Raw genomic sequence first — 18,215 nt, 5'->3', positions numbered from 1 at the left:
GTTATACAGCCTGCTTTTCAGATCATCGTTTTGTAGGATCTGCACCAATGAAACTTTACTATGTCTCCAAAATGGTTGCATCATCAGTTTGTATGTGAGCACAGTCATGGGTTCATGCTCTCCACACGGGTCTGACCTGACTGCTCCTCTTTGCTTTGGATTAGCGTATCCTTTTGCTCCCAGCTTCTGCTCCTTGGATGGCCCCTCATTTGTTCTCATCCTGTTTCTTGGTACCAGCACACAATATCTGCTTATACAAAATACTTAAGGGTTTTGGACACTTTCCTGAGGATTTGGGTAGAGGAAGAGAGTTTCCCAGTTCAATACTCTGAACATATTTCATCCATCCCAGTTCATACCCGGACCTTCAAAACTCTCCTAACAACCTCGCCAAAGTGGAGTTTCTGGTCTCATTCCGTTTTAACCTCTTTGTTGACTTCAGCTCCCAACAGCTCCCTTCCTGTTCTTTTCTTTCCTTCATCTCAGAATTTCCTGCATTTCCAGTTGAGTTATCCTTACATTTAACGTTCAGATTTGTAAACAAAAATGACGGCTGTTGAGACAGATGGACCCCCTCTGCTCACTCAGATTAGGCCTATGTAGAAGCAACTTTGAGTTGGAATACTAAGCATCAACCTCCAATTTATAGCAGAATGAGCTAGTTTTGTGAACACGCATTAAATCATGGAGTATTAAGTCAAGGAGTACCAGGGATTGGGAAGGTGGTGAGAAAAAGAGAAATCAAAGTGAATAATAGAGGGGGTGGATTTGATACAAGTGCATGGCATGCATGCATGGGAACCAACCATCAACCTCTGACACATGCAGTTACAATATGCTGAAAAGGGTTATTGAGCCAAGCAAGTGGGACAAAACAGATTCGAGGAACAGCTGTAGTTACCAAGGTTTGAATCTCTACTCTGTATTTGCTCTTTTAGGAAACTGGTGTAGATTAAATTCTTGTACTATTCTTAGTGCTATAAGATAATATTTTGCTATTTTGTCATGTATAGAGGCATGGAGGACTTCAGCCTATTCCATGTTTCCACATTACATCAGCGTAACCTAGATCCAGAGATTCGGATTTCGCAGCCCTTTATTTTTCTGTCTTATTTTTGTCTCCCCCATTTCTTGTCTTTAGTCTCTTTTTCAATTGTGAATTCTATATAACGAATACCAAGTGTTATAATGTAACCTCTGTCTAGGAGGGAGAACGTGAGATATATGTATGCGGATCCTAGTAATTATTGTTCAACTCTCATTCCTGGGAAGATACGTTACTAATTCTTTCATTATTATAAGGGAGAGAAATTGCATATGAATTTTCAGAAGGGTCAAATTTAGGGTGTTACAAAGGAAAGGAAATAACGAGGAAGAACATTTCTGAGTTAGTTAGAAGGCAGACGCGTTAGAAGCCTGTGGCTTCTGAAGAGAATGATTTAACCACAGCGGGATCCTGACATTCCTTTTTCTCAGCAGAGCGTGGTTTGGGTGGTTTGGGGATTGACGTCTGAAATGCCTTGCCCGTCACTGAGAGTGAAGGTGTTTGTCAGAAGCAGAGGGAAATTATAGCCTGTTACTGAGTGTGGAATAGCAATGATTTGCAAATCCAGCCTGAGGGAATCGAGGCGGAAGCAACAGGCAGTGAGCCAGTCATCTGAGTGCTAAATGCAGATGTGCAGACAGGGCAGCAAGTGTCCCCAGAGTTCAAATGAACCGAGCTGGGGCCCACGGGTCAGTTCTCCACAGGGTAGAGGGTGGCTTTTGAGTCACTTGGGACATGCATATTAATAGGCATAAAACATGTCTGATCTCTTACAAGCTGTGTTTTGGTTATTAACAATGCCATTTTTTAGGCAGAACCCGGTTTCTTCATGACTAAGGTACAGACCTTGCTATATGTATTCTCTATTTCTTCATACTTTTCACACACAAAAGTCTACTGAAAACCAAGCATATGCTAGGTCTCTTGAGTTGCTTGGGATGGTGACATTTGGCTTCCTTCATTCTTGGCATGTGACAGGTTGTAGATGGGCATAAGTTATAGACCATGCCGGGTACAGGTCGTGGATTCTCCTGATATGGATTATGAATGTATTTCATATTTCATCATTTGCTTGAAGACTTTTGCACACACACAAACACACACACATACATATACACACATACTCACAAAGGAATAATGAAAAAGCCAATTTTAATGCTATCTGTATGAGGATGATATCGAAGATTATTTGATCTTCCTTCTAATCTGGGATAATTGAGGCAGTGAGAAAAGTAGTTCTCATATGAGAATCTTCATATTACAATCACTGCTGCAAGAATTTCACCTGGATATTTTTCACATGGATACTATTTCTCATAAAAGTTGATTGTACCTATTATGAATATCTCAAATTTAAAATTATTAAAAATCTGAAACTTTTGGAATAGCGACATAGAGTGGAGAACTCCATCTCCCGACACTATGCTTCATGGGCAAATATTAAAAAAATATTATTAAGATTAACTTTAGACCATGTGTACATGTTATATATGAACTGAAAATGTACAATGTGTTTAGACATGTCTTAAATCCCAACATATCTCATTTTATATATACAAGTATACTAAGATTAAAAATATCTGAAACCCAATACACTTCAGTTCTAAACATTATGAGTATATGCCAGGCTCCAATACTGGTATTGACATGAAATATATGTATAGATTCCCACCTGTGTATTTATAGGCTCATATAATATATAATCTGTCTTTATAGCTGCTTATACTATAAATGTTTATACTGTGATTTTCTAATAGTTTTGGTTATAATGGGAATGACAGACAGGAGGAGAGAAGGAACACATGAAAAAATAGTTGTGTAAGAGGTGCTTCACAGTAACAGAAAGGAGTTAAAACCAGATGGATTAAAGAATGAAGGTTATGAATGACCAGAAAAAGGAGGGGAAAGAGGAGAGGAAAGAAGAAAGGTTTTTGATAGACATTAAGGGGTTTCTGGTCAGAGAAAGATAGAGTTTACTGAGAGGACAAGAAGTTTTCATAGAGAAGACGCTGGTGGGGGCAGAACTGTGATGTCTAACCTGAAATGGGAAAGCAATGAGAAGTGAGAGATATTAATAGCACGAGAGGCTAGCAAGTTGAAGAACAGGTCTCTATGTTGTGAGTGATAGGCGTGTCAGCCATTAAATAATTGTCAAGAGACCTTGAGATGCTAGTGTGTTAGATGTTTTGATCAGTGATTGGGAGCTGTTATTTGAGGTGGAGGAGGGGAAATTACCAAGATTGCACTATATTGAGAAAGAATCTCAGCCATGGGTAGACTACACAGGAGTGAGGAGAAACCAGTTGCACCAAAGCAGCTAAGAGTATCATTTGCATAATCAGGAAGAGCTTTGAGTTGTAGATGTGAAGGTGGGAAAAAGAAGCAGAAAATTTGGCAGTAGATTCTTATTTCTCAAAAGAAATCCAAATAAAAATAACTTCAATATTGGTTATCTGAATCCAAATGATCCAGAGGCAGTTGTGATTGAGGAAAACTGTCACATTTATTTTATTTTAATTTTGTGTGTATGTGTGCAGTTGTGCGTAATGAAAATAAAATTAGAATAAAATGAATTATGTTAAAACCCATCTTTTCTTGTTTTCTGCATTTAGCATGTGTACATATGAATCGATGTTTCATTAAAATATCTTTCTTCTTTATTGCTTTCTTCCTTTTGAGATCGTTTTATTCTGTAACTCTGGCCTGGAACTCACAAAGTAGTCTAGCCTTGTGTGTCATGATTCTCAGCCTTTGAAGTGATGGAGTTACCCATGAGAGCTACAGTGCTTGTATCATGACATTTTCATATGTGCTTGTCATCCTGCTTTGCTCATATTCTCTTACATTGCCTTTTGAGTCTCTTCTTCTCCTACTGATGTTCTTCCTTCTTCCAAGTTGCCTGCTGCTTTCACTGCTTGCCTATATCTGTCTGTCTATCTATCTGTCATCTATCTATCTATCTATCTATCTATCTATCTATCTATCTTTCTTTCTTTCTTTCTTTCTATCCATCCATCCACCCACCCACCCATCCGCCCGCCCGCCCGCCCGCCCGCCCGCCCGCCCGTCTGTCTGTCTGTCTGTCTGTCTGTCTATCTATCTAATCTACCTACCTAACTTACCACCTTTAACTGTAGGTTCCATCTATTAGAGAAAACACACAACATTTTACTTCTGAGCTCCACTTATTTCACTAATGATGTCCACTTCCATCTATTTTTCTGTAAATGCCGTAACTTTATTATGTTATTGAAAAGATACTACATATGGTATACGCAGCACATATTTTCATTTAGTTTTAGTAATACTTTAGGTTATCATGCGAAACAATGGGGTTCATTATGGCTTCTTTGTACACACGTGTTTTTATATGCCACATTTTGCTTATCCTTTCATCTCTTGGCGAACTTCTAGGCTGATTCTAGATTTTGGTTATGTGACTCTAACTGATATTATCAACCATGCCAAGTATCTCTGCAGTATCCTGTCTTATATTTCTTTTGTATATACCCAGGGCTGGCATACCTGGATCATATGGTAGATCTAGTTTCAGTGTTCGGAGGACCCTCCATGCTGATATCCGTACTGGTTGCACAAATTTAATGTCACTAGTGGCTTTGCTTCTTCCTTGTTCCCACTACAGTACACATTCTCTCTAGAGTTGCTGGCTCAGTTCCCCTCGTCTATTTGTTGAATGTTGTCTTTTTAAAACGTATGTGTTTGTATTAAATATTTTGAGTTCTTTATAGGGTTTATATATTAATCCCTATCATTTGTATAGCTGGGAAAAATTCCCCCCCCCCATTGAGTAGACTGTCTTTGATTATTTCCCTTGATCAACAGAAGCTTAAATTTCAATGCATTCCTAATTTTTAACATTGGCTAAAATTGTAATACCTTTCGGTACTTTGGTCTGTTTTAATTCTGGTCTTTTTTTTTTTTTTTGCCCCTATGGGAAAAGGGTACCATTGTGTGGGATATAGAATTCTGATAGTCAGATTTCCCCCCCTCCCCACACACTATTGAATCCAACAATATAAATACTTTCCTTCAGAAACATCATTTAGGATGGCTGCATAATTTCTAGTCTTTTCCGTGTCGTGTTGGGAATTCTTCATTTTCATCTCTTTTGTTCTGTCTGCATTTATTCATGCTTTGATCACAAAAACAGATGTGTGTGCAATAGAAATGCTTGTGGAAGATTAGCTCCAACTTGACTAAGACAGAAAATAGGAGCTGGTAAAAGAAACCCTTGAGCGGGCTTTGTTTTACACTGTGAGAACTCGCATTATTTTTTTTTTTTTAGCATATTTGTTGGTTGTAATTTTGAGAAACTAAGAGACTTTTACATGAGGGATTCTCTTACAAAATAGTGAAAAAAAAGTATGTCATTTTCTAGTGCTGGATCCTGTAGCTATGTAGTGCGATTGCACGGATTTGGTCTCCTTTGTGCAGGAGACAGCCTAAAGTGCGCACCCTCATGCTTCCCACAAGGGTCTTGGTCTATTTATGGCAGTTGCCAGCTTTTGGATTTATATGAATTTGATGCAAGGGAAAATCCAGGATAAAGAAGTCATATTTTTTTTTTTGTCCCATGAAAGACACTTCTAGGCCCCTGGTGACTAAAATGTGGTTTGTTTTAAATTTCCAGTAGAAAAAGATAATTGAGTTTTAGCATTAATTCCACAGAATCAGCAAGTTTAAACTAGTATCATGCTACAAAATCCAAATAATCTGATTGTTTCACATTAGAAACAATCTTTTGCTTTCTCTATTCTTCAGTGTGGAACATCAAGAGTTAAATGCTTCAAGCTCTCTGTTGGTAGAGCTGTACAGATTGCTCACGTTTGGGCTAAGTTCTTAGTAAAGAAAATGAGCAAAAACTGAAGTAAGTCTGTACACAAATGTGTTTCGTGAGTTGCTTGGAGTTACTATTATTGATGCTACAGGTCCTGCTCAGCTGCAGTGCCGGCCTCTTAGAACACTGTAGACAGTCTGACTTAGACGGGAGCCATAGCTGTTTTATGTAAGTGGAGAGATTTGTGTTCATGAGTGTGTGTGAAGAAAGATGCATCTTAAAAGATACAACAGAAGCATTTTGAATACATACCAAGTCCCTATAGTAAAAATTCTTCTTTTCCTTATAGGTCAAAATAGATAATGATTTTAACTATGAATTTTACAACAGCAGTTGGTCTTACGTAAAGCATACATCCACAGACTATACATCATCTAGTTCAAACAGGTTCTTATTTTTCTCCTCCTCATCAAATCGACACACTCAGAGTTCAAGTACCAAGGAAATCTACATGAAAAAGGTTAGTATGAAACATTAGTTATTTTTTCCATTTTAAACTAGTTTTGACTTGTTATTATCATTAGCAAAAGTGTACTAGGTTCTTGATTTACATTAAAGCAAAAGTAACTTCTTTAAGAGACAATGATAATGGTACATTTTTTGGGTTATTTTTGATAATGTATTTATTTTTTTTCTTTCAAGTATTTGTCTATAGCATCATCATCATCATCATCAGCAGCAGCATCAGCAGCAGCAGCATCAATTATTATTTGGGACAGGTCTTATGTAGTGCCAGTCTGGCCTTGAATTTGTGATGCAGCTGAGTCTAGCCTTGGACCACTGATCACCTTGCTTTCCACTTCCCAAATGCTGGGATTATAGTTGTGTACCATAATGTCTGGCTTGTTTCCTTCCTTCCTTCCTTCCTTCCTTCCTTCCTTCCTTCCTTCCTTCCTTCCTCCCTCCCTCCCTCCCTCCCTCCCTCCCTCCCTCCATCCCTTCCTTTTTTCTTTCTGCAGGGTCTCAGGTAGTCCATTATGGCCTTGACCTACACATCCTTCTACCTCTAGAGTTCTGGGTTAACAGGCCTGCACCATCATGCCTGATGGATTTGCAAAGTTAGTTTGCCTAATCATGAAAGGGTGGCATAAGTAGAAAGTGGTCTTAACTGTTTTCTAACCGAGAAGCTGGCTGAAGGAATTTGAGTTAAATTGTTTATCATCTCTGTATTACACTGTTCACCTTGCAGGGCTTTAGTGCAGGTCTGCTGCGATTAGGAAATGATGATTATTAAATGAGCAGCTTAATCTGAAAATACCCAGTATGGGAGATAGGCAACATATTGTCCTTACCTATGAGTCATGGTCAAGCATGACTCTAAAGTCTATTATTACTTTGAACACTAATTTCAAAACCAGCTTAGCAGGTGTAATGATGCTGATTCTCTTTTCCTAATTGAGATGAGCATTGATGAGATATTATCCTTATTTGGGCTTCAGAATTCCCCAGTTACTTCATGAAGGTGGGCCTAGCAGAGACCTCATCAAAGACCTCATCTTTGTAAAAATATTGTAACTTTTCTTTTCTAATGTCTTCCCAGTCCTGTTGGTCATGGTTGCTCTTAAAGCAATTGAATATAATGTGAGGCTAAGATCCCCCCCAGGATATTTTACTGATTTTTTTTGAATTTCGTGCAATGAACCCTGAACACACTTGCTTCTCGTTCATCGCCGATCCACTCTCCCGTCCTTGCACCTATTCCACTTTGCACTTAGGCTCACCAAACATGGTCAGACTCCCAGTGGCCAGCCTCTTAAAGAAAACTGAGTCCATGCACCCCCTGCTCCCTACTGAAAGAAGCCATCAACTATGATTGTGTCTTTTTAAAGTCATTTTATTAATTATTTTATTTATTTACACACCAAGTGCTAAAGAGTTTTCATATTGCATCCTAACCCCTTACATAGTTCTTCTGCCCATCCCTCCTCTCCTCCTCTGAGAGGGTGCCCCACCCCATGCCCTTCCACCCTGGGGGATCAAGTCTCTACAGGGTTAGATGCATACTTTCCCACCGAGGCCAGACAAGGCAGCCCTCTGCTACATATCTGTGGAGGGAGGAGGCGGGATCAGACCAGCTCAGGTATGCTCTTTGGTTGGTAGCTTTGTCTCAGGGAGCTCCCGGGGGTTCAGGTTAGTTGACACTGTTGGTTTTCCTATGGGGTTTCATCTCCTTCAGCATCTTCAATCCTTGCCCTGACTCTTCCATAGGGGTCCCCAAACTCCAGAAAAATCAAACTGGGTGGCTGGAATTGGCAGCTGATCAAGATGACAGATAGGGAACTATTTTTCATATCTTTTTTCATCTACCTAAAATGTTGTTTATTTTTTCTCTTTCCCACAGAGTTATAAACTGTTGGTTGTTCAGAACACGGTTGAAGTGGCCCAGTTTATTAATAATAATCCTGAATTTTTACAACTTGCGGAGCCATTCTGGAGGGAACTCTCCCACCTTCCCACTCTGTATGACTATAGTGCCTACCGACGGTTAATTGACCAGTATGGGACACATTACCTGCAGTCCGGGTCCTTAGGAGGAGAATATAGAGTTCTATTTTATGTGGATTCAGGAGATGTCAAACACAGGGGTATGGTATTTAAAATGTCATCTAAAAGCATTTGAAGAGCTTTAATGGGAGCATATATGTGGTTGACTTAAGCTTTCGAGCTTTAAAATTTGATAGAGCTTTACATTTCAGAGGAGTCCAAAATTGCAGGAATCTATAACACTGTACTCAAATTCTCACAGGATTTAAGCAATGTCTGCCTACTCTTTTGAATAATGTCGAGCTAAACCATTACCCTTATCACCTGTCTCTAGAGAATGTTAGATTTTATAATATGTTACAAACTTTCCCACTTCTCGGATTAAAAAGTACTTCTTTTGAAAAGAACATGTTTAAGTTAGCTTACAAAGTAATGGATTTGTTACACATCTTTATATATTTTTTGTTTTTATTTATTCCACTTGTCTGTGGTCTTTTCTTTGTATCCAATGTCCCTCTTGCTTAGCCCTTTCCCTCTCCTCTTGTCCCCTTTACTTTCCTGTCGCATATTCATCAGTCCCCATTCCCAACACTTCTTTTTTTTCTCTCTCTTTCTTCTCACTCTCCTGTCTTAGTTAGGGTTTCCATTTTTGTGAAGAGACACCATGACCAGGGCAGCTCTTATAAGGACAACATTTAATTGGGGTTTGCTTATAGTTTCAGAGGTTCAGTCTATTATCATCAGGGTGGAAGCATGGCAGCATCCAGGCAGGCATGGTGCTGGAGGAGCTGCGAGTTCTACATCTTCATCTGAAGGCTGCTAGGAGAAGACTGGCTCCCACATGGTTAGGAGGAGAGTGTTATTGCCCATGCCCACAGTGCTGACACACTTCCTCCAACAAGACCACACCTCTTAATAGTGCCACTCTCTGGGCCAAACATATTCAAATCACAACATCTCTCCACATTAATTTTTTCATTAATTAATTAATGACCTCAGCCCATCTTCCCTCCCAGTCCCCCCAGTTCCTTTTTCTAGCCCCTCCCTCTTCTCCTTTGAGAAGGGAGAGGCTCCTTGGGTACCAACCAACCCTGGCATATCAAGTCATTTCAGGACTAGGCACATCCACACCCACTGAAGCCAGACAAATCCTCCCAGTTAGGTGAAGAGGATCCACAGGGAGGTAACAGAGTCAGGACAGCCCCTGGTCCAGTTGTTTTCTCCCCACATTTAAATCTAGGTTTCCCACGTGAAGGAAAAGTATTAGTACCTGTCTCTCCAATTTTGGCTTATTTCATGTAATGCAATGTTTTCTAGTTTCTTCAATTTTCCTGTAAATGTCATGATTTCATTAATTTTTCTTTTTAGCAGAATGAAATTCCATTGTGTTTATGCACATTTTCTTTATCCTGATTCACCTGTTGATAAACAACTAAGCCGGTTTGATATCCTTCTATCATGTTGTGAATAATGCCACAATAAACATGGATGTGCATGTATGTCTCAGTGTACTGACGTAGAGTCAGTCCTTGGGATATAGGAGTACCAGGAGTGGTAGAGTCATGAATGATAACTCCATACTGATTTCCATTGTTCCTATACCAGGTTACATTCCCAACAGTAATGAGCAGGGTTCTTTTTTCCTTATGTTCGCTAGAATTTGTTGTCAAGATCAGACAATATTTCTTAGGGAAAATCAAATGAGTAATTTATTGATAATCTTCCTTGTTTCACTGGTCACCAACTCTTAGTTTCTACTGTTGTGCTATATACTTAGCCTTCACAATACCAAAATATGAAAGCAGCCTACATGTCCATCAATACATGGACAGGTTCTTAATGCATCAGTGTTTTCTGCATTTAGTTCCTGATCTCAACACTTAGGAAGAATCCATTGCTGTTCATCAATTCCCTTGGAGCTGACTCTTGGCCTGTTCCACTAGGACATGTAGACATTTTATTTTCTTTATGCTTGTACCCCCAACTAAACTCCTACAAAGGAGGGCTGTCTTGCTCCTAATTCCTATCGTTAGGAACCACAGATATTGACAGAGGGGTCAAATTAGTTGGGCCAGGAGTTTAAGAATTAGTTTGTACAGTTCAGCTTTTAGAAACTCCTGTGTTCATCTATGTTTTATTTCTAAGAAACTGAGGACCAGTGGGCAAAAGATGTTCTCTTTGAAGTATCCAGTTTCTGCTACTCGTTTATGTGAAACTTACTTGGGAGTCCCTGCCCTCCACCCCTCTTCAGCCAAAGCGAATAGGAGGAAAATAACAAATTCAACTATCCTGTTTTCTGAACATTGCCCTTAGAGAGCTCTCGAAACTGAGCATTTTGTTACTCATTCAGCAAACCACCATAGCAGCTAGAAACTACACTGGACTACACACCGAAGAAGGTCTTTAATGAATACAGACACTAAACATTTGGCTTTTGCATTTCTTCCCAGGATTTGGATCTGTCCAGGAGAAGGCATGTTCCTCTTCAGACTTTAAGTTTATTTTTGTATCATCAGCAAATCAGAGATGTAAGGAACTGGAAAACATTTTCAAGTCAAATTCAGGTAAATGAGAAAGAGTCCAATTTGTATCACTAGCTTAGCTTTGATCATTCTTATAATTAATTAAGTTTTGGTCTCCAGGGCTTTTTAATCTTTAGGAGGTATTCTGCCTAAAAATGTCTATTTGGTTATTTTTATGTCTTGCTTTATTTTTTAATTATTCTGTTTTACTTTATCGAGACAGTTTCCTATGGTTACTAATCTACACTTGAACCCTTGGGCTCAAGTGATCCTTTTGTTACCAGAAATTTAGGGGACCTCCATGTTTTGCAATATACGGTAACAGGGAAATTGGGGCCTCTTTACATTTCTAGTATTTTTCATGAAAGAGTTTAAAAATGGACTGATTAGGAAGCTTGAGAACAATATTATTAGAGTTTGAAAAAAACAATAGGGAAGACAGGCTGTAAATCAGCAGAGGTTACAGGAGAGTTCATCGAGAAAGGGAAGAGAGAAAGCGATGTCTTTTGAGCATGCTTCGCAATGGAGCTACGTGGTTGAACGTGTGTGGTTGGATGAAAAAGCACTAATACTGGTCACTAACTCTTAGCATGTCAGAGAAAACATGCTTCGGCTTTAGCTAGGATCAGAAAGAAAATAGGAAAGAAGTCAAAGGAACAGTCAGGCTCTTTAGAGTTGGGATTATGGAAAGCAGGCAGACATAGCAGAGCTGTACGGGAGAGCCTCTGTAAGAGACTGTACCAAAGACCAAGTTTCTGTGACACAAAAGTGCATTATCTCACTTGGACAATTATATCTCTTTAGCATGCTTTAATGTGAATCAGCCTGCCTGAGGAATGGTCTCTTGGTCAAGTGAATGACAGCCCCAGCTGAATTAAGTCTGTTTTAAAAAAAGTTATTTATTGTATGTATATGACTGTATTGTAGCTGTCTTCAGACACACAAGAAGAGGGCATCGGATCCCAGAAGAGGGGCGTCAGATCCCATTACAGATAGTGATGAGCCACCATGTGGTTTCTGGGAATTGAACTCAGGACCTCTGGAAGAGCAACCAGTGCTCTTAACCTCTGAGCCATCTCTCCAGCCACACCCCCTAATTAATTCTTAATGGAAGATGCCATAGTATGTAATGTTCTAATCTTTGGAACAGATCAGTGTGGCAGGACTTTCCCTTAAAGAATAAAGATTTCAGGGGACCAATCACTGGGAGAGAAGTAGGTGGGACTTCTGGGTCAGAGAGGAGAAGAGAGGAGGCAGGAAAAGGTGACTTGCTTTTGGATGGGGAGAACTGGGAGAACAAGAAATAGCAAACAGGAGGCTTCAGGTTTGGATGGTGGATCAGCCAGGATTTGCCACCAGAGGATTTAACTTAGAATGGCTTACAAATTAGGATGACAGTTGCTGCACCCAGAGATTGTGTTACCTGTTGATTCTAAACAAAGTTTGTGCAGTGTTTTCCTTTACAAGGCCACTCAGCTGGGTTCCTTCGAGAAGGTGGCAAAGCAGTGAGTTTGGGGGAAGCGCAACCAACTAGCTCTGTGATTTGGATGTATGGGACTGGCATGGCCGCAGCCCGTCATGGGAACCTAGTGAGTCAGGTGGAAAGATTTCAGTGCTTTGGGTCAGAAAAATGAGAACAGACCAGGCCCTCCAGCCTGTCAGCCGGCAGGTAGTATGGTGGCCTTTTTATTATTCCACACAACAGATCAGAATATGATATGTCCACTTCCCTATCTCATTGATGGACCCCATCTGGCCTGAACCTGTGTAGATTTTGTGCCTGTTGCCACATCTCTGTGAGCTCATGTGTGCACCAGTCCTGTTGTTTCTGGAAAACATTGTTCTCTTGCATTTCTTCATCTCTCCTGGTTCTTACAACCTTTCTACCTCCTCTTCCTCATAGATCCCTATGTTCCTTTAAGAGAATAGAATAGGTTTTCTGTTAGGCCAATGATTCATCTAGTTTCAGGTTCTTGGTCATGATAGCAGTGTCAGGTATGGATGGGTTCCTTCTCATGGGATGGGCCTTAAATCCAACCAAAAAGTGGTTGATTACTTCTATATCCTTTGTGCCACGGTTACACTAGAACATCTTACATGTAGTTCATGGCTGTAGGCTGCAAGCTGAGTGACATTGATGATTACCTTTCTCCTTTTGTAGTGAACAGAGCACCTTCCGCCCCAATGAATGCTTGTCAGTAGGAGTGAAGCTTTTAGTTAGGCATCAGTTCAAATTCTCCATGCTCAAGAACATTAAAAATATTGTATTCAGCATAGGGTCTTACAATCATGTTGTGGAGAGCAACCCATAGCCTTGGCAATAGCCTGTGATGTGTGTGTGTGTGTGTGTGTGTGTGTGTGTGTGTGTGTGTGTGGTTTCATGGGGCTCCTTTGACAACAACTCAATACGATGTAACTCATTCCTGGAACTAAAGGTGTTACCTTGCAATATAAGATGTCTAGTTGGATCATTCTCTCCCTAATTATTTAGTGATTCCACTTATATTTATACACATGTGTAGTTTAGGAACTTCAATAGTAGATTTCCATTTTTTTAAATCAAATGGCCTTTGGTGATAGTTTTCCATCCCCAGATTCCCTCCCTTACCCTACTCTCTCATCCCCCTCCCTGTTTAATATTTTTATTCTAGTTTCCCCTTTATCTCTCCACAACACTACATTCTATTTCCTTTTCCTTGAGAGATCCTCTTCTCTCTTCCTGTCCCCAACTAGGCACCTCACCTCTGTGATTATTCGGGTTGTAGCACACATATCAAAAGCTGAAAAGCTAACATTTATATCTAAGAGAAGACACGCAGTATTTGTCTTTTGGGGGGGGTCACAGTTACCTCACTAATGATGATTTTTCTAACTTGATTCATTTGCCTGTAAATTTACTTTTTTTAACAGCTGAACAATATTTCATTATGTAAATAGATTACATTTTCATTACCCATTCATCTGTCGATAAACATTTATATTGTTTCCAATATCTGACTATTATGAATAGAGCAGCAATGAACATGGATGATCAAGTGTCTTTATAGTAAGATGTAGAGTCCCTTGGGTATATGCAGAGCCCTTTGGGTATATGCTCTAAAGTAGTATGGTTGGATCTTGAAGCAGATCCATGCCCAGCCTCCTGAGGAATCCCCACACCGATTTCCACAGTGGCTGTACAACTTTGTTCTTCTCCAACCAGGGATCACCAACGAGAGCTGTCATTTTGTTGTTGTTGTTTAAAAATTATTGATCTGGGCCATTTTGGATTGGGTTAAGGTGAACTTCCAAGTAGTTTTAATTTCCATTTTCCTGATAGCTAAGGATGTCGAACATTTCTTTACTTCTCAGATATTTGTCTCATCTTTTGAGAACTCTATGCTTAATTTTGCATTTTAAAATCATTTTTTGATGTTCATTAAAAAGTTCTTATATATTTTGCATATTAGCCCTTTATTAGATGTATAATCGGTGAATATCTTTCCCCATTTTTTAGTCTGTCACTTTGTCTGAAAGATGTAGTTCTTCATTGAACGAAGCTTCTCGGTTTCATGAGGTCTCATTTATTAATTGTGGATCTTAGTACCTATGTTCACAGCGCTCTGTTCAGAAAGTCTTTTCCTGTGACCATCATTTGAAGGCTATTCCCCCATTTTCTTTTCTATCAGATTCAGGGTGTCTGGTCCTATGTTGAGGTCCCTGATTCATATGAGTTGGGTTTTGTGTTGGATGATAGGTATAGAACTGTTTACATTCTTTTGTATGCAGCCATCCATTTTAATCAACATCATTTATTGAAGTTGTCTTTTCTTTTTTTTCTTGCTTATTTTATAATTTTATTGTTTCATTTCATTTCATTTTTCTTTTATTATATTTTAATTTTTTTTAAATTTTTTTTCCAGTCCTACGTGAGGCACTTTATTAAGAAAGGAAACAAGCCAGATCCTTACATCTTACAATACATGAAGTATGTTGATGCTTTACATCGCTGTATTTTTTATTTATTTATTTATTTATTTATTTATTTATTTATTTATCTATTTATTTTTGCTACTTCTTTTTTTTTATTAACTTGAGTATTTCTTTCTTTTTTTTTGTCTTTTATTTATTTTTTTTATTAACTTGAGTATTTCTTATATACATTTCGAGTGTTATTCCCTTTCCCGGTTTCCGGGCAAACATCCCCCTCCCCCCTCCCCTTCCTTATGGGTGTTCCCCTCCCAACCATCCCCCATTGCCACCCTCCCCACAACAGTCTAGTTCACTGGGGGTTCAGTCTTAGCAGGACCCAGGGCTTCCCCTTCCACTGGTGCTCTTACTAGGATATTCATTGCTACCTATGAGGTCAGAGTCCAGGATCAGTCCATGCATAGTCTTTAGGTAGTGGCTTAGTCCCTGGAAGCTCTGGTTGCTTGGCACTGTTGTACATATGGGGTCTCGAGCCCCTTCAAGCTCTTCCAGTTCTTTCTCTGATTCCTTCAACGGGGGTCCTATTCTCAGTTTAGTGGTTTGCTGCTGGCATTCGCCTCTGTATTTGCTGTATTCTGGCTGTGTCTCTCAGGAGAGATCTACATCCGTCTCCTGTTGGTCTGCACTTCTTTGCTTCATCCATCTTGTCTAATTGGGTGGCTGTATATGTATGGGCCACATGTGGGGCAGGCTCTGAATGGGAGTTCCTTCAGTCTCTGTTTTAATCTTTGCCTCTCTCTTCCCTGCCAAGGGTATTCTTGTTCCCCTTTTAGAGAAGGAGTGAAGCATTCACATTTTGATCATCCGTCTCCAGTTTCATTTGTTCTAGGCATCTAGGGTAATTCAAGCATTTGGGCTAATAGCCACTTATCAGTGAGTGCATACCATGTATGTCTTTCTGTGTTTGGGTTAGCTCACTCAGGATGATATTTTCCAGTTCCAACCATTTGCCTACGAATTTCATAAAGCCGTTGTTTTTGATAGCTGAGTAATATTCCATTGTGTAGATGTACCATATTTTCTGTATCCATTCCTCTGTTGAAGGGCATCTGGGTCCTTTCCAGCTTCTGGCTATTATGAATAAGGCTGCGATGAACATAGTGGAGCACGTGACTTTTGTATATGTTGGGGCATCTTTTGGGTATATGCCCAAGAGAGGTATAGCTGGATCCTCAGGCAGTTCAATGTCCAATTTTCTGAGGAACCTCCAGACTGATTTCCAGAATGGTTGTACCAGTCTGCAATCCCACCAACAATGGAGGAGTGTTCCTCTTTCTCCGCATCCTCGCCAGCATCTGCTGTCACCTGAGTTTTTGATCTTAGCCATTCTCACTGGTGTGAGGTGAAATCTCAGGGTTGTTTTGATTTGCATTTCCCTTATGACTAAAGATGTTGAACATTTCTTTAGGTGTTTCTCAGCCATTCGGCATTCCTCAGCTGTGAATTCTTTGTTTAGCTCTGAACCCCATTTTTTAATAGGGTTATTTGTCTCCCTGCGGTCTAACTTCTTGAGTTCTTTGTATATTTTGGATATAAGGCCTCTATCTGTTGTAGGATTGGTAAAGATCTTTTCCCAATCTGTTGGTTGCCGATTTGTCCTAACCACGGTGTCCTTTGCCTTACAGAAGCTTTGCAGTTTTATGAGATCCCATTTGTCGATTCTTGATCTTAGAGCATAAGCCATTGGTGTTTTGTTCAGGAAATTTTTTCCAGTGCCCATGTGTTCCAGATGCTTCCCTAGTTTTTCTTCTATAAGTTTGAGTGTATCAGGTTTGATGTGGAGGTCCTTGATCCACTTGGACTTAAGCTTTGTACAGGGTGATAAGCATGGATCGATCTGCATTCTTCTACATGTTGACCTCCAGTTGAACCAGCACCATTTGCTGAAAATGCTATCTTTTTTCCATTGGATGGTTTTGGCTCCTTTGTCAAAAATCAAGTGACCATAGGTGTGTGGGTTCATTTCTGGGTCTTCAATTCTATTCCATTGGTCTATCTGTCTGTCGCTGTATCAATACCATGCAGTTTTTATCACTATTGCTCTGTAATACTGCTTGAGTTCAGGGATAGTGATTCCCCCTGAAGTCCTTTTATTGTTGAGGATAGTTTTAGCTATCCTGGGTTTTTTGTTATTTCAGATGAATTTGCAAATTGCTCTGTCTAACTCTTTGAAGAATTGGATTGGTATTTTGATGGGGATTGCATTGAATCTGTAGATCGCTTTTGGTAAAATGGCCATTTTTACTATATTAATCCTGCCAATCCATGAGCATGGGAGATCTTTCCATTTTCTGAGGTCTTCTTCAATTTCTTTCTTCAGTGTCTTGAAGTTCTTATTGTACAGATCTTTTACTTGCTTGGTTAAAGTCACACCGAGGTACTTTATATTATTTGGGTCTATTATGAAGGGTGTCGTTTCCCTAATTTCTTTCTCGGCTTGTTTCTCTTTTGTGTAGAGGAAGGCTACTGATTTATTTGAGTTAATTTTATACCCAGCCACTTTGCTGAAGTTGTTTATCAGCTTTAGTAGTTCTCTGGTGGAACTTTTGGGATCACTTAAATAAACTATCATATCATCTGCAAATAGTGATATTTTGACTTCTTTTCCGATCTGTATCCCCTTGACCTCCTTTTGTTGTCTGATTGCTCTGGCTAGAACTTCAAGAACTATATTGAATAAGTAGGGAGAGAGTGGGCAGCCTTGTCTAGTCCCTGATTTTAGTGGGATTGCTTCGAGTTTCTCTCCATTTAGTTTAATGTTAGCAACTGGTTTGCTGTATATGGCTTTTACTATGTATAGGTATGGGCCTTGAATTCCTATTCTTTCCAGGACTTTTATCATGAAGGGGTGTTGAATTTTGTCAAATGCTTTCTCAGCATCTAATGAAATGATCATGTGGTTTTGTTCTTTCAGTTTGTTTATATAATGGATCACGTTGATGGTTTTCCGTATATTAAACCATCCCTGCATGCCTGGGATGAAGCCTACTTGATCATGGTGGATGATTGTTTTGATGTGCTCTTGGATTCGGTTTGCCAGAATTTTATTGAGTATTTTTGCGTCGATATTCATAAGGGAAATTGGTCTGAAGTTCTCTTTCTTTGTTGGGTCTTTGTGTGGTTTAGGTATAAGAGTAATTGTGGCTTCATAGAAGGAATGCGGGAGTGATCCATCTGTTTCAATTTTGTGGAATAGTTTGGATAATATTGGTATGAGGTCTTCTATGAAGGTTTGATAGAATTCTGCACTAAACCCGTCTGGACCTGGGCTCTTTTTGGTTGGGAGACCTTTAATGACTGCTTCTATTTCCTTAGGAGTTATGGGGTTGTTTAACTG

At 39.5% G+C, this 18,215-nt stretch overlaps 1 protein-coding gene across 2 annotated transcripts in view; it reads left to right on the top strand.

The window, feature by feature from the left end:
* Positions 1-18,215, top strand: part of C7 (complement C7) — a 79,475-nt gene that overhangs the window by 16,985 nt on the left and 44,275 nt on the right. For both annotated transcript variants that reach the window (NM_001432332.1, NM_001432331.1), the window contains 3 exon segments: positions 6,193-6,363; positions 8,245-8,488; positions 10,838-10,951. In NM_001432332.1, the coding sequence (NP_001419261.1) occupies positions 6,193-6,363; positions 8,245-8,488; positions 10,838-10,951 (529 nt within the window).

This window comes from Rattus norvegicus, chromosome 2, assembly GCF_021556685.1.
Source record: "Rattus norvegicus strain SHRSP/BbbUtx chromosome 2, alternate assembly SHRSP_T2T, whole genome shotgun sequence".
Taxonomy (NCBI): Eukaryota; Metazoa; Chordata; class Mammalia; order Rodentia; family Muridae; genus Rattus; species Rattus norvegicus.
This window is presented reverse-complemented; position numbering and strand designations above follow the sequence as displayed.